Source organism: Ailuropoda melanoleuca, chromosome 10 (genome assembly GCF_002007445.2).
Source record: "Ailuropoda melanoleuca isolate Jingjing chromosome 10, ASM200744v2, whole genome shotgun sequence".
Classification (NCBI taxonomy): domain Eukaryota; kingdom Metazoa; phylum Chordata; class Mammalia; order Carnivora; family Ursidae; genus Ailuropoda; species Ailuropoda melanoleuca.
Window position 1 is genome coordinate 67,541,067 of NC_048227.1, and position 12,583 is coordinate 67,553,649.

At 37.6% G+C, this 12,583-nt stretch overlaps 1 protein-coding gene across 3 annotated transcripts in view; it reads right to left on the reverse strand.

The window, feature by feature from the left end:
• LOC100467154 (mannosyl-oligosaccharide 1,2-alpha-mannosidase IA) overlaps positions 1-12,583 on the reverse strand; it is a 177,251-nt gene that overhangs the window by 118,420 nt on the left and 46,248 nt on the right. For all 3 annotated transcript variants that reach the window (XM_034669054.1, XM_034669056.1, XM_034669055.1), the window contains exons 3-4: positions 9,280-9,376; positions 6,864-6,979 (exon numbers count right to left, since the gene is read on the reverse strand). In XM_034669054.1, the coding sequence (XP_034524945.1) occupies positions 6,864-6,979; positions 9,280-9,376 (213 nt within the window). The remainder of the gene's footprint in view (positions 1-6,863; positions 6,980-9,279; positions 9,377-12,583) is intronic.

Sequence of the window (12,583 nt, forward strand, 5' to 3'; positions counted from 1 at the left end):
GCCTCTGTTATCTTAAACATATAGTATTCATTACAATCAAAGGTACAATCCAGGTGGCTTGCCAAAGACCACCATCTCATGTGATGCTAATTAAGTATATGGAACCGGCTAATCATGTATCCTTTGTCATTCTCAAAGCCAGCCTCTCCTACAGAAGTCTCACTTGACCTCAGTACAGAAAAATGCTTTTTTAGTAACTTTAATATAACTTTGGTTTTCACTGAGGTTTTATATAAGAAGTTATTATCTGGAGAAAATTTCTACATATTCTATAAAATTCATACTAAAGACAGTTTTCAATATTTCCCATCCAAGGATGTAGGTAATCAATACTTCTTTGAAGTGACAGTAAAGAACAGGAAGCTCAGAATTGAATTTAGAAATGCCCAAATATGAAACTCTTGATCATTTGTCCTTACATTAATGATTTCCTGTACCAGGAGCCACCACAAATCCCTTCTGGAAGTAGGCTAGATTAAAAAAGTAGATCAACTGCACTTGAACTCCAGATCATTTCCAACTCTTTCAAAATATGACACAGTACAGTTACCTGTGCACCCTGTCAGCTTGTCTTCTAGCTGAGTCTAGCACAGTCTACTGGGAAGTAGAACAAGATAGCTTAACTTCTCATTCATTTAATTAGAATTTATTGAATACCTATGGAAAAATGCACTCTAATGAGTGCTGTGATATTAAGATTACATGCCTTACCTTGGAGGACTCATTCTCTGGCTGCCTATATATTTCTCAACTCTTTGTATTTCCTCTCCAAAAAAAACAGAGTCACTGAGTTAGACAGACCTTGTTCACCCACAGCTCTTACTTGCTGTATATTTGGGGTAGATTAATTAACCACCTCTTCATCTATAAAAATGGGGAAAATAACCAGTTACCCTGTATGGTTGTCACAAACACTGAACAAGATAACCTATGGGAAAAAAATCACCTAGCATAATATTTGGCATATCTCCATACTCTTTAAATGGTGGTTTCCTCTTTCCTTTCTTCCTTCCCTAAGAGAACTTGGCCCCAGCTAAGTACTCTATTTTTCCTTTTTGACTATAAGCTCCATGAGGGTAAGTAACTGACCCTTAAATGGTATTTGATGAATAATACATGAATGACATAATGAGTAATGTGCAACCAAGAATCTGTCTTAGATTCTTTGTTTTAGGACTATTTTTGAATAAAACCAGAAAACTCACCCCTTGGAGTTTACCCTTAGAGGTCTGCCCAGACCTATGTGCCTCTACAAATACTTGAATGGAATATAAAGCTCGACCTGGGAAGCCCTTGCTCCTACATATCATCCAGTGATTTATTTTAAGCCAGTTATTAAAGCCATTTGAACTTTGTGCTACCTAGTATGCAAATTGAATCAACTTGCTATGCCTTAATTAAAGAAAATGAGTTTTAGTTAATGACCATATAAACCAATAAAAAACATTTACTTTACACCTTTAAGTGATGCAAATTGAATATTTCACATACAGACAAATTTATTCTTGACTGAAAGATTGGCTTATACTCCGGAGCACCACAGGATAAACCAACTTTCAATAGCAGTGTTCCTGTTTCAGTTTCCTTCTTATTTTTCCCTTGTAATAAATTTGGATGCATTAACTTTTTTCATAATACCCTCACATCGTCAATTATAATACTTTCTCAGGAAAAAGTGTTAATTTAAAAACAAGCAATAATTTATCCAAGCTGGAATAATATTACATATTATCCCTAAAAATAAAACAAATTTTCTCTCTTTGCTTAAGCTTTTTCATTCTCTCCACCCATCAGATAAATGGAAAAGTTTGTGTTTTCAGAAAGGAAACTGTGTAATTGTTGATACAGTCACCTGATCTCTGGGTAAATTGAGTGAATATAAAACAAATTCTCATATAAGACATATTAAAACCAACTATAAAACTGTAAGCTGAAGAACTTTATAAAACAATGATTAGAAGAGTAAAACAATATAGCTTTCCTGAATTTTATTTACTAGTTTTAATATAAAAAATACTATCACTTAGATGTTATTGATAAACTTTTTTTTAAAGATTTTATTTATTTATTGGAGAGAGAGTGTGTGTGTGAGAGACAGAGTATGTGAGAGAGACAGCACAAGCAGGGTGAGGGGCAGAGGGAGAAGCAGACTCCCTGCCAAGCAGGGAGTCCAATGCGGGGCTCAATCCCGGGACTCTGGGATCATGACCTGAGCCGAAGGCAGAGACGCTTAACCGACTGCGCCACCCAGGTGCCCTTGATGAATTTTTTTTTTAAAGGAAACTATGACAATACCCAAAGAGAGAACCATAACACATATGTTTGAAGACCTCTCATATTAGCAATAGTATTATAATAAACAGAAACTTGAGACCTGTGGCTATGATTTTTAGAGTGTATTTTGAAAGATACAGACCAAGATTATCAATAACAGTTCTAAAATGGTATTTTACACAAGTTTGTCAATTAACTGGATAAAAATCTTATTAAAAAATAAAAATACAATTTGGAATAAACAATGTTAAACATCAGTAGCTTAGCAATCACTCGACAATAGTCCAATCGCTTTATCTTACAAATAAGGAAGCAAAAAAATTGGCTCTTCTCCACAGTCTGATATCCCCTATTAGATTCCCTCTGCTTCCTCTTGGGTCCCCATGGTCCACAGAACACATTCATGTCACCTGGTAGTGCTCTGAGGTCAGCCTTCTGTTAGCTTGAGAGGCCTTTGTGCTTAGTTCTTTTAAATAAATGACTCCAAAGTTTTTCAGACTACTGCTGGTCATGAAAGCAAAGAACTGTTGCAGTATTTGGGAACGTTTAAGGGAATTCTTTAATTATCAGACAAGGGACCTGGATACTATTCAGGTCTAGTAGCACTAACATCTACTTTGCTGTCTTCAATCATTCAATTTTAGGTAAATGAGTTCGGTAAAGATGCAGGATACAAATTAATATATAGAAATCTATTGCATTTCTATACATTAATAATAAAGCAGCAGAAAGAGAAATTAAGAAATATATCCCATTTATAACAGTACCAAAAATAATAAAATACCTAGGAATAAACTTAGCCAAGGAGGAGTACTCTGAAAACTAAAACAATGGTCAAAGAAACTGAAGATGACACGAACAAATGGAAAGATTTTCTATGCTCAGAGATTAGAAGAGCCAATACTTCTAAAATGTCCATACTACCCAAAACAATCTATAGATTTAGTGCAATCCTTATCAAAATATCAACATTTTTCACAGAACTAGCACAAACGGTCCTAAAATTTGTCTGGAACCACAAAGGCCCCCAAATAGCCAAGAAGTCTTGAAAAAGAACAAAGCTGGTGGTATCACAATCCCAGATTTCAAGATATACTACAAAGCTATAGTAATCAAGACAGTAAGGTACTGACACAAAAATAGACACACAGATCAATAGAACAGAATAGAGAGCCCAGAAATAAACACATGCTTATTTGGTCAATTAATCTACGGCAAGGCAAGAATATGCAATGGGGAAAACACAGTCTCTTCAACATACAGTGTTGGGAAAATCGGACAGCTACGTGCAAAAGAATGAAACCGGACCACTTTCTTATACCACACACAAAAATAAACTGCAAATGGATTAAACACCTACATATGAGACCTGAAACCATAAAATTCCTAGAAGAAAACAAAGGCAGTAATTTCTTTGACATTGGCTATGCAAACATTTCCTCAGACAAAGGAAACAAAAGCGAAGTGAAAGGATTGGGACTACACCAAAGTAAGAAACTTCTGCCCGGCAAAAGAAATCACCAACAAAATGAAAAGGCAACCTACTGAATAAGAGAAGACATTTGCAAATGACACATCTGATAAAGGGTTAATATCCAAAATATATAAAGAGCTTTTACAATTTAAGACCAAAAAACCAATCTGATTTAAAAATAGGCAGAGGATCGAATAGACATTTTTCCAAAGAAGACATACAGCTGGCCAACAGACACATGAAAACATGTTCAACATCACTCATCATCAGGGAAATGAAAATTAAAATCACATGAGATTATCACCTTACACCTGTCTGTCAGAATGGCACAATACAGAAGAAATGACAAGTGCTGGTGAGGATATGGAGAAAAAGGAACACTTGTGCACTGTCAGTGGAAATGCAAATTGGTGCAGCCACTATGGATAATAGTATGAAGGTTCCTCTAAAACTTAAAAATAGAATTACCATATGATCCAATAATTTCACTACTGGGTATTTACCCAAAGAAAATCATAACACTGATTTGAAAAGATATATGTACCCCTACATTTATTGCAGCATTATTTACAATAGCCAAGGTATGGAAACAACCCAAGTGACCATCGACAGATGAACAGATGAAGAAGATGTGATATATACACTTGGAATATTATCCAGTCATAAAAAAATGAAATCTTGACATCTGCAATGACATGGATGTACCTAGAGGGTAAAATGCTAAGTGAAATAAGCCAGTCAGAGGAAGACAAATAGCATATGATCTCACTCATATGTGGAAATTGAAGAAACGAAAGAAAAAAAGAAACCAAGAGAAAAAAAAAAGCCACCCAAAACCAGACGTTTAAATACAGAGAACTGGTGTTAACACAAGGGAATGGGGTGGGGGATGAAATAATAAAGGGGATGAAATAGTAAAGGAGAAATATATAGAATTGTTGAATCACTATATTGTACACCCAAAACTAATATAAAACTATGTTAATTGTACCTGAATTAAAGAAACAAAGAAACAAATACTGGTTAACAGTAAAAAAAAAAATTATTTGATTTTAGAGGAATCCAGTTCCTATTCCCTTAACCTTTCTTGAAAGGGCCATGGGGAGGGAACACAGTACCCATTTTCTCTCCCACAGATAGCAGAAGAGAAGTCCTATTTATGGGTAGGTAGCTGAATTTACTCATAATTAACAAGGTGGGACAGAAATATTAGTAAGGGACAACGAACCCTCAAAAAGAAACAGAATTTCTTTTTTCACTGCTTTAATTTTTCATACTCCATTCTATTGATAATATGAGAGCTACCACAAGTCATTCCAATCAAATAGCTGTAGAACCTTGAGCAAATCACCAGCTCCCTGGGTCTGTTTTCTCATTTTTAAAATGAAAGAGCTGAACACATTGATCTCCAAGGTCCCTTTATATTGGAATATGTCTTCTTTATATTCTCAATTCAATTATAAGGCAGATTAAACATAGACTTATCTAATTGTCCTTTAAGGCAGTGATCTCCAAAATGGGGCATACAAGGCAATTAATAAGAGGGTTGGGACAAAATATTCAAAATTTAATTTATATAGGTTTTTAATGCAAAGAGTTAGGAATAAGATTTAGTTTTACCAATCTTTAATACTCTGACACTGGGTCTGTGAGAGAATAAGAGCTCCAGAAAGTGGAGGTGTTGACAGGGAAACGCTCTTTCTTTGTCCATTCTCAACACACAGCATGTTGCTTGTGCCTGGTTATGGGGACTTACAGATATTATCACATGCATACCGGATGGACAAGAGGCTTACAGTGCCTCCTGTGAAACAATCTCAGATTAAAAATAATACCAATAATGCAAAACTAGTGAATGACTAAAAAACAGCTGGGCCAACACTCTTCCTTTTCTTAAAACAAGGGTTTTTTTGGTCAGCCTCATTATGTGAGGTAAAACAGTAACTATGGAATTAGATTAGCTCTGACATGATGTTGTCCTCCCAAATCAAAATTATCAAGAAGTACTGCAAGTGTCCAGTCTCCTTAATTCTGAACTTTTTCCTTGGTGGAGAATGGGTGTTGAAGTATTTATTAAGAATGATAGTACACACACAAAGATTTTTAAAAGACTTCAAATCCATGGTGACAAAATTTTATACTGATAAGGGTATACAGGGAACAAAGCTTAAAGCTGTGTGTGAGAGAGTGGATGCAGCGTGTTGGGAATTTAGTGCCATGTCTCTGTGGTACTGCTGCGTCAGCATTCAAATGGCCTGTGCGGGACCTCCAACAACGCTAGCCCCTCACGCAAGTGCACGCCCTGGAGAACAGCCCGCAGAGGCACAAGCAAACCCAAGTCCCTCATGTGATTCCCCCAATCGCCCTTGTGAGCGACAGTCTCCTTTGCCTCCAAGGGCATTACCTTCGTTCACCCCGTAGAAAAGACCCTGGTGACGCTCAACCAAAACCTAGTTCTTTTGGGTTTGATTTGACCAACCTGGCCTTAGCCTAGGAACCCAAAGGACTACACCCACCCTAACAAGGGCATGTGCCCCAGGTCCTCTGTCTGTCCTCTGTCTTGACGTCTCTGTATGGCCCCCGGAGGCTGCTGTACCTCTTTATTTCAGGACCTCTTTATTTCCATCTCTCCATGGTCTTTTGTGGAGCTGTAACTCATCATCTGGCACCTTGTGCTCCATTTAACAAAATCAAAACAATGTGCCATGGCACCGTGCAAAACAGGACCTGTGTGGAACCACCCAGATCCGTGCCGGACTCACAGCCCGGACGCACAACTAGCTGTGACCTGGGTGAGCCTCTGGAGCTCTGGTTTCTAAACTGTGCAGGCAGGAAAACAATGCCCATCTCACAGGATGGTTGTGGGACCTGAACAGGAACACTTGGCACACAAAGGTCTCGATAAATCCTAATTTCTTTTTCCTTACTCTTAATTTGCCAAAAAACAAAGATGGACTTGTGTGGTACTGGAGGGCAAGAATATAGTGTGGTACTATTTAAAATTGCATTATTTGCTTCTGCTAGGTCATGTAACACAATAATTGGCCCCACAACAGAATTTGTACATGTTAAGCTGAAATTTAAGAACTGAATTGGCAACTTTTGTTTAACTCACCACATTAAAATCTAGATTTTCTTCAACCCATGATTTTGCCTCTTCAAATTCATCTTTCATTTCCATTATAAAAAGTGTATCCAGGGCATCTACTATAGTTGCTCCTTTAATACTACCTGAAAATATCAGAGAAATATTTATTGATTAAAATATTTGACAGATACATACAAGTAAATTGACCATACTTGGAAAGGGAGAGGATAATACTGAATTTATTAATAAACGGTAATACTGAACACAGTCTAAAATTCTTTCAGTGAAAGAAAATTTAAAAGCTGCATTAAAACCCAACTAATAATTATCATAGGCTATGGATTGATACACTAATCTTTAAAGTCTCTTCTGAGTAGTAGAAAATATCTCTCAGAAATTTCATTTGTGACTGCATTCTCTAGCAAGGAAAAAAATAGATCTGAAACAAAGGAGCAATACACATATTAATTTTAATGTAATCACATCCAAGTGCACCTGTGCAAAACTTTTAAATATAATTAGATCTAAAATTATGATAGCTCTAATAAGCCATTATTCAAAAATGGAATTCACCTCCTCTTTGAAAGCCTGACTGATCCTAACCTCTCCTCCCACCTACCCAGCCCATCTCGACTCTATGATTCACTTCCTCTGATCTCCCTTGACGTGAAGATCTTATATTGGTCTTGCACCTATCACTTTCTGCCTTCCATTATAATTACTTGTACGCATCTCTTTTAGTCTGTAAACTTCCTCAGAACGGAGAAGTCACGTCTTCTTCATCTGCACATTCATACTAAGAGACAGTATGTTTCAAAGCTTAATAATAATTTAAAAAATCATCAACATATTAACAGAGAACAAATAATCTCTTTGATAAGGATTATGACAAATCTACACAAAATTGATTTATTTATGATACAGGCAACTTTCATAGGAATAAAAGCAAAAACAGAATTAGATTTTAAAAAGTCACAGTAAATGATGAAAAAATAAAGGCCTCTGAGTCTGCATGAAGTTTCTGAATTTGTCTTCAATTCCTACGTCTTATCACCCATGTTAACTGGTAACTGTGTCCTGAAAACACTACTTTTATAAACATCTGAAATCACTTCTACTGCTACTACTCCAGGTTTGGGCTCTTTTCATCTCTAAACTGTGTCCCTGTAATAGGCCCACCAGCCGTTCTCCCACTCTGCCAGCTCTTCCTAACTGTTCTTCCAATTCCCTTCTCTCTGCCTGGGTTCCTACTTCATATGAGTATCTGCACTTGAGATGAGTACCTACTGAACCATCTAATGCTCTGACAACTCACTACTGACATACAGGTCTTCTGCACTAGGCCAGGAACTCTGCAAAGACTTGTGTTGTGCTGATTAACACCAGTGCTGGAAGGAGAGCCAAAGCCATGGAAGATCCTGAATAAATGGAAAAGCATAGTGTGGTGATTAGAACCACGGACTCTGACCTTAGCCACACCGGGGTCCTGGCCCCAGCCCAGCCAGTTGGTATGTGGCTAATATGGGGCAAGCTATTCTGAGCTGCATTTTTCTCATATATAAAATGTGTATAATAATGAGGTTAAGTGAGACTTCACAAAATGGCACTTGGCACATAACAAGTCTCAGTTGATACTGTTGTTTATTATATGATCCGATACTATTTAACACCTTCAGTTACAGCGTAAAAAGTCACATTTTCTATGGGGAATTAAGAAGTGTCAGAATGAGACTCTATCCCCTTCATCCTGTTACTCATAGGCAAAACTGTGCAGGTTAAAAAAGAATCCAGTGCAATAAGAAGGGCACCGGGCACCTCTGTGACCCAAGGAACCCAACATTTCTGTTACCTAGCTTCCTCACCTCCACAATGGGAACGTTATTAACACTCCCAGGGCCAATCACCAAGGGATGCTGTGAGGACCAGATGCAATAAAGCATGCCAAAGTCGATAAATGGAAGTTCAAATGACTGACCTAATCCACTCTCACTTCCTCTTCCATGGCACAAACAGGAGTAACCCAGAGCTAAAGCTGAGAGTCACCAAGATACAGTGAAGATCACCATGGCAGGCTTCCTTGGCCAGCTTATCAATAAAGACACAGCTTTCACCTGACAGGAAGCAGTTACTGCAGCTGACCCAATGTTCCTCTGCTGGGTCTCACCCCTGGAGCTAAAAATCATGATGCTGTACCTATACCATGAAACGAGAATCTTTGCAAGTGTGCCGTGGGCATTAGTACTTTTTTCAAGGGATGCAAGTGAGTCTAATGTAGAGTGCTCTGTCTGAAGGACACGACCACAGTCCTTACGGGCAGCTCCCATCAGGTATGGACGTTTCCTAGCAACATGGTCGGGAGGGGCATACAAAGGTCACCACCCACAAGTTCTGTCAACTGGAGAAAAGTTACTGTCACTAAGAAACCAAAGCACAGTCTACTCACCAAACAAACTGCTCGAATGGCCTTCTTTTGATATAGGCTTCAGTTCATTTAATCCCCAGGCGTAACGTTTATAATTATTCCAAGCATGTTTCATCATCTGAGGAAAGAAATGAAAAAGGGATTATAATTTGAATTTGAGAGGTTTTTGCTACAAAATAGATCGTATACTGAAGTCCTAAAGGTTAAAACCTTAAAACTCGCTGCTTAGTTAGTTAAAAGGATGATGATTAATTAAAAAGGTGGTATGAAAATTAGCACACACATACACACACACGTACACATTACCTCTTTTTATTTGCAAAAGGAGATTTCTTGTTTAAAAGAGCACCTATCATTTTTTATTTAAATTCAATTAGCCAACATATAGTACATCATTAGTTTCAGATGTAGTGTTCAATAATTCATCGGTTGTATATAACACCCAAAGTTCATCACATCACGTGCCCTCCTTAATGCCCATCACCCAAATACCCCATCCCCCCACATACCTCCCCTCCAGCAACTCTCAGTTTGTTTCCTATAGTTTAGAGTTTCTTATGGTTTTTCTCCCTCACCGATGACTTCCCATTCAGTTTTCCTCCCCACCCCTATGATCCTCTGCACTTTTTCTTATATTCCACCTATGAGTGAAACCATATAATTGTCTTTCTCTGATTGACTTATTTTGCTTAGCATAATACTCTCTAGTTCCATCCACGTCAATGTAAATGGTAACTATTCATCCTTTCTGATGGCTGAGCAATATTCCACTGCATATATGTACCACATCTTCTTTATCCACTCAACTGTCAATGGACATCTCAGGCCTTTTCACAGTTTGGCTATTGTGGACATTGCTGCTATGAACACTGGGGTGCAGGTGCCCCTTTGGATTACTACATTTGTATCTTTGGGGTAAATACCTACGAGTGCAATTGCTGGGTCATATGGTAGATCTATTTCTAACTTCTTGAGAAACCTCCATGCTGCTTTCCAGAGTGGCTGCGCCAGCTTGCATTTCCACCAACAGTGTTAAGAGGGCTCCTCTTTCTCTGCATCCTCACCAACATCTGTCATTTCCTGACTTGTTAATTTTAGCCATTCTGACCGGTGTGAGGTAATATCTCATAGTGGTTTTGATTTGTATTTCCCTGATGCCAAGCGATGTGGAGTTTTTTTTCATGTGTCTGTTGGCCATTTGTATGTCTTCTTTGGAGAAATCTGTTCATGTCTTCTGCCCATTTCTTGCCTGGATTATTTGTTTTTGGGGTGTTGAGTTTGATAAGTTCCTTATAGATCATGGATACTAGTCCTTTACCTGATATGTCATTTGCAAATATGACATAGTTTGACTGTTTCCTTTGCTGTGCAAAAGCTTTTTATCTTGATAGAGTCCCAATAGTTCATTTTTGCCTTTGTTGCCCTTGCCTTTGGAGACATGTCTAGCAAGAAGTTGCTGCAGCTGAGGTCAAAGAGGTTACTGCCTATGTTCTCCTCTAGCATTTTGATGGATTCCTGTCTCACATTTCGGTCCTTCATCCATTTTGAGTTTATCTTTGTGTATGGTGTAAGAGAATGGTCCAGTTTCATTCTTCTGCATGTGGCTGTCCAATTTTCCTAGCACTATTTATTGAAGACACTGTCCTTTTTGTATCGGATATTCTTTCCTGCTTTGTCAAAGATTAGTTGACCATAGAGTTGAGGGTTCATTTCTGGGTTCTCTATTCTGTTACATTGGTCTATGTGTCTGTTTTTGTGCCAATACAAAAATGATTTCTTTTTGTCTCTATGATTACAGCTTTGTAATAGAGCTTGAAGTCTGGCATTGTGATGCCACCAGCTTTGGTTTTCTTTTGCAACATTCCCTTGGCTTTTCGGGATCTTTTCTGGTTCCATACAAATTTTAGGATTATTTGTTCTACTTCTGTGAAAAATTTCGATGGTATTTTGATAGGGATTGCATTGAATGTGTAGATTGCTCTAGATAGCATAGACATTTTAACAATATTTGTTCTTCCAATCCACAACCATGAAATATTTTTCTATCTCTTTGTGTCTTCCTCAATTTCTTTCACAAGTATTCTGTAGTTTTTAGAGTACAGTACCTCTTTGGTTAGGTTTCTTCTTAGGTATCTTACGGTTTTTGGTGCAATTGCAAATGGGATCAATTCCTTAATTTTTTTCTTCTGTCTCATTGTTAGTGTATGGAAATGCAACTGGTTTCTGTGCATTGATTTTATGTCCTGCCATGTTGCTGAATTCTTGTATGAGTTCTAGCCATTGGGGTGGAGTCTTTTGGGTTTTCCACATAAAGTATCATGTCATCTAACAAGAGTGAGAGTTTGACTTCTTTGCCAATCTGAATGCCTTTTATTTCTTTTTGTAGTCTGACTGCTGAGGCTAGGACTTCCAGTACTATGTTGAATAACAGAGGTGAGAGTGGACATCCCTGCCATGTTCCTGACCTTAGAGGAAAAGCCCTCTGTTTTTCCCTGTTGAGAATGATACTCATTGTGGGCTTTTTGTAGATGGCTTTTATGATATTGAAGTACGTTCCCTCTATTCTTACACTGTGGAGAGTTTTAATCAAGAAAGGATGCTGTATTTTGTCAAATGCTTTTTCTGCATCAACTGAGAGGATCATGTTTCTTGTCTTTTATTAATGTGATCTATCACATTGATTGATTTGTGGATGTTGAACCACCCTTCCATCCCTGGAATAAATCCCACTTGGTCGTGGTGAATAATCCTTTTAATGTACTGTTGGATCCTATTGGCTAGGATCTTGTTGAATATTTTGGTATCCATGTTCATCAGGGATATTGGTCTGTAATTCTCCTTTTTTGGTGGGGACGTTGTCTAGTTTTGGGATCAAGGTAGCACTGACCTCAGAATGAGTTTGGGAGTTTTCCTTCCCCTTCTATTTTTTGAAGCAGCTTCAGAAAAATAGGTTATTAGTTCTTCTTTAAATGTTTGTTAGCATTCCCCTGGGAAGCCACCAATCCTGGACTCTTCTTTTTTGGGAGATTTTTGCTCACTGCTTCAATTTCCTTGCTGGTTATGGGTCAGTTCAGGTTTTCTATTTCTACCTGTTTCAGTTTTGTTAGTTTAAAAAGAGCACATATCATTTTTAATTCAGTTCCTAGTAATAGAAATTTAGCTTATGGTAAAAGGATGAACCATTCTTACATTTAACTATTTCATTCTTATGAAAGATGAGCTCTGCAAAGAGTCTATATTTAAGATTCTGGTTTTTGCACAAGTTCTTTGGATTTTGTCAACCTCATAGTATATAGACAAATACACAAGGTTATCACTTTAAATA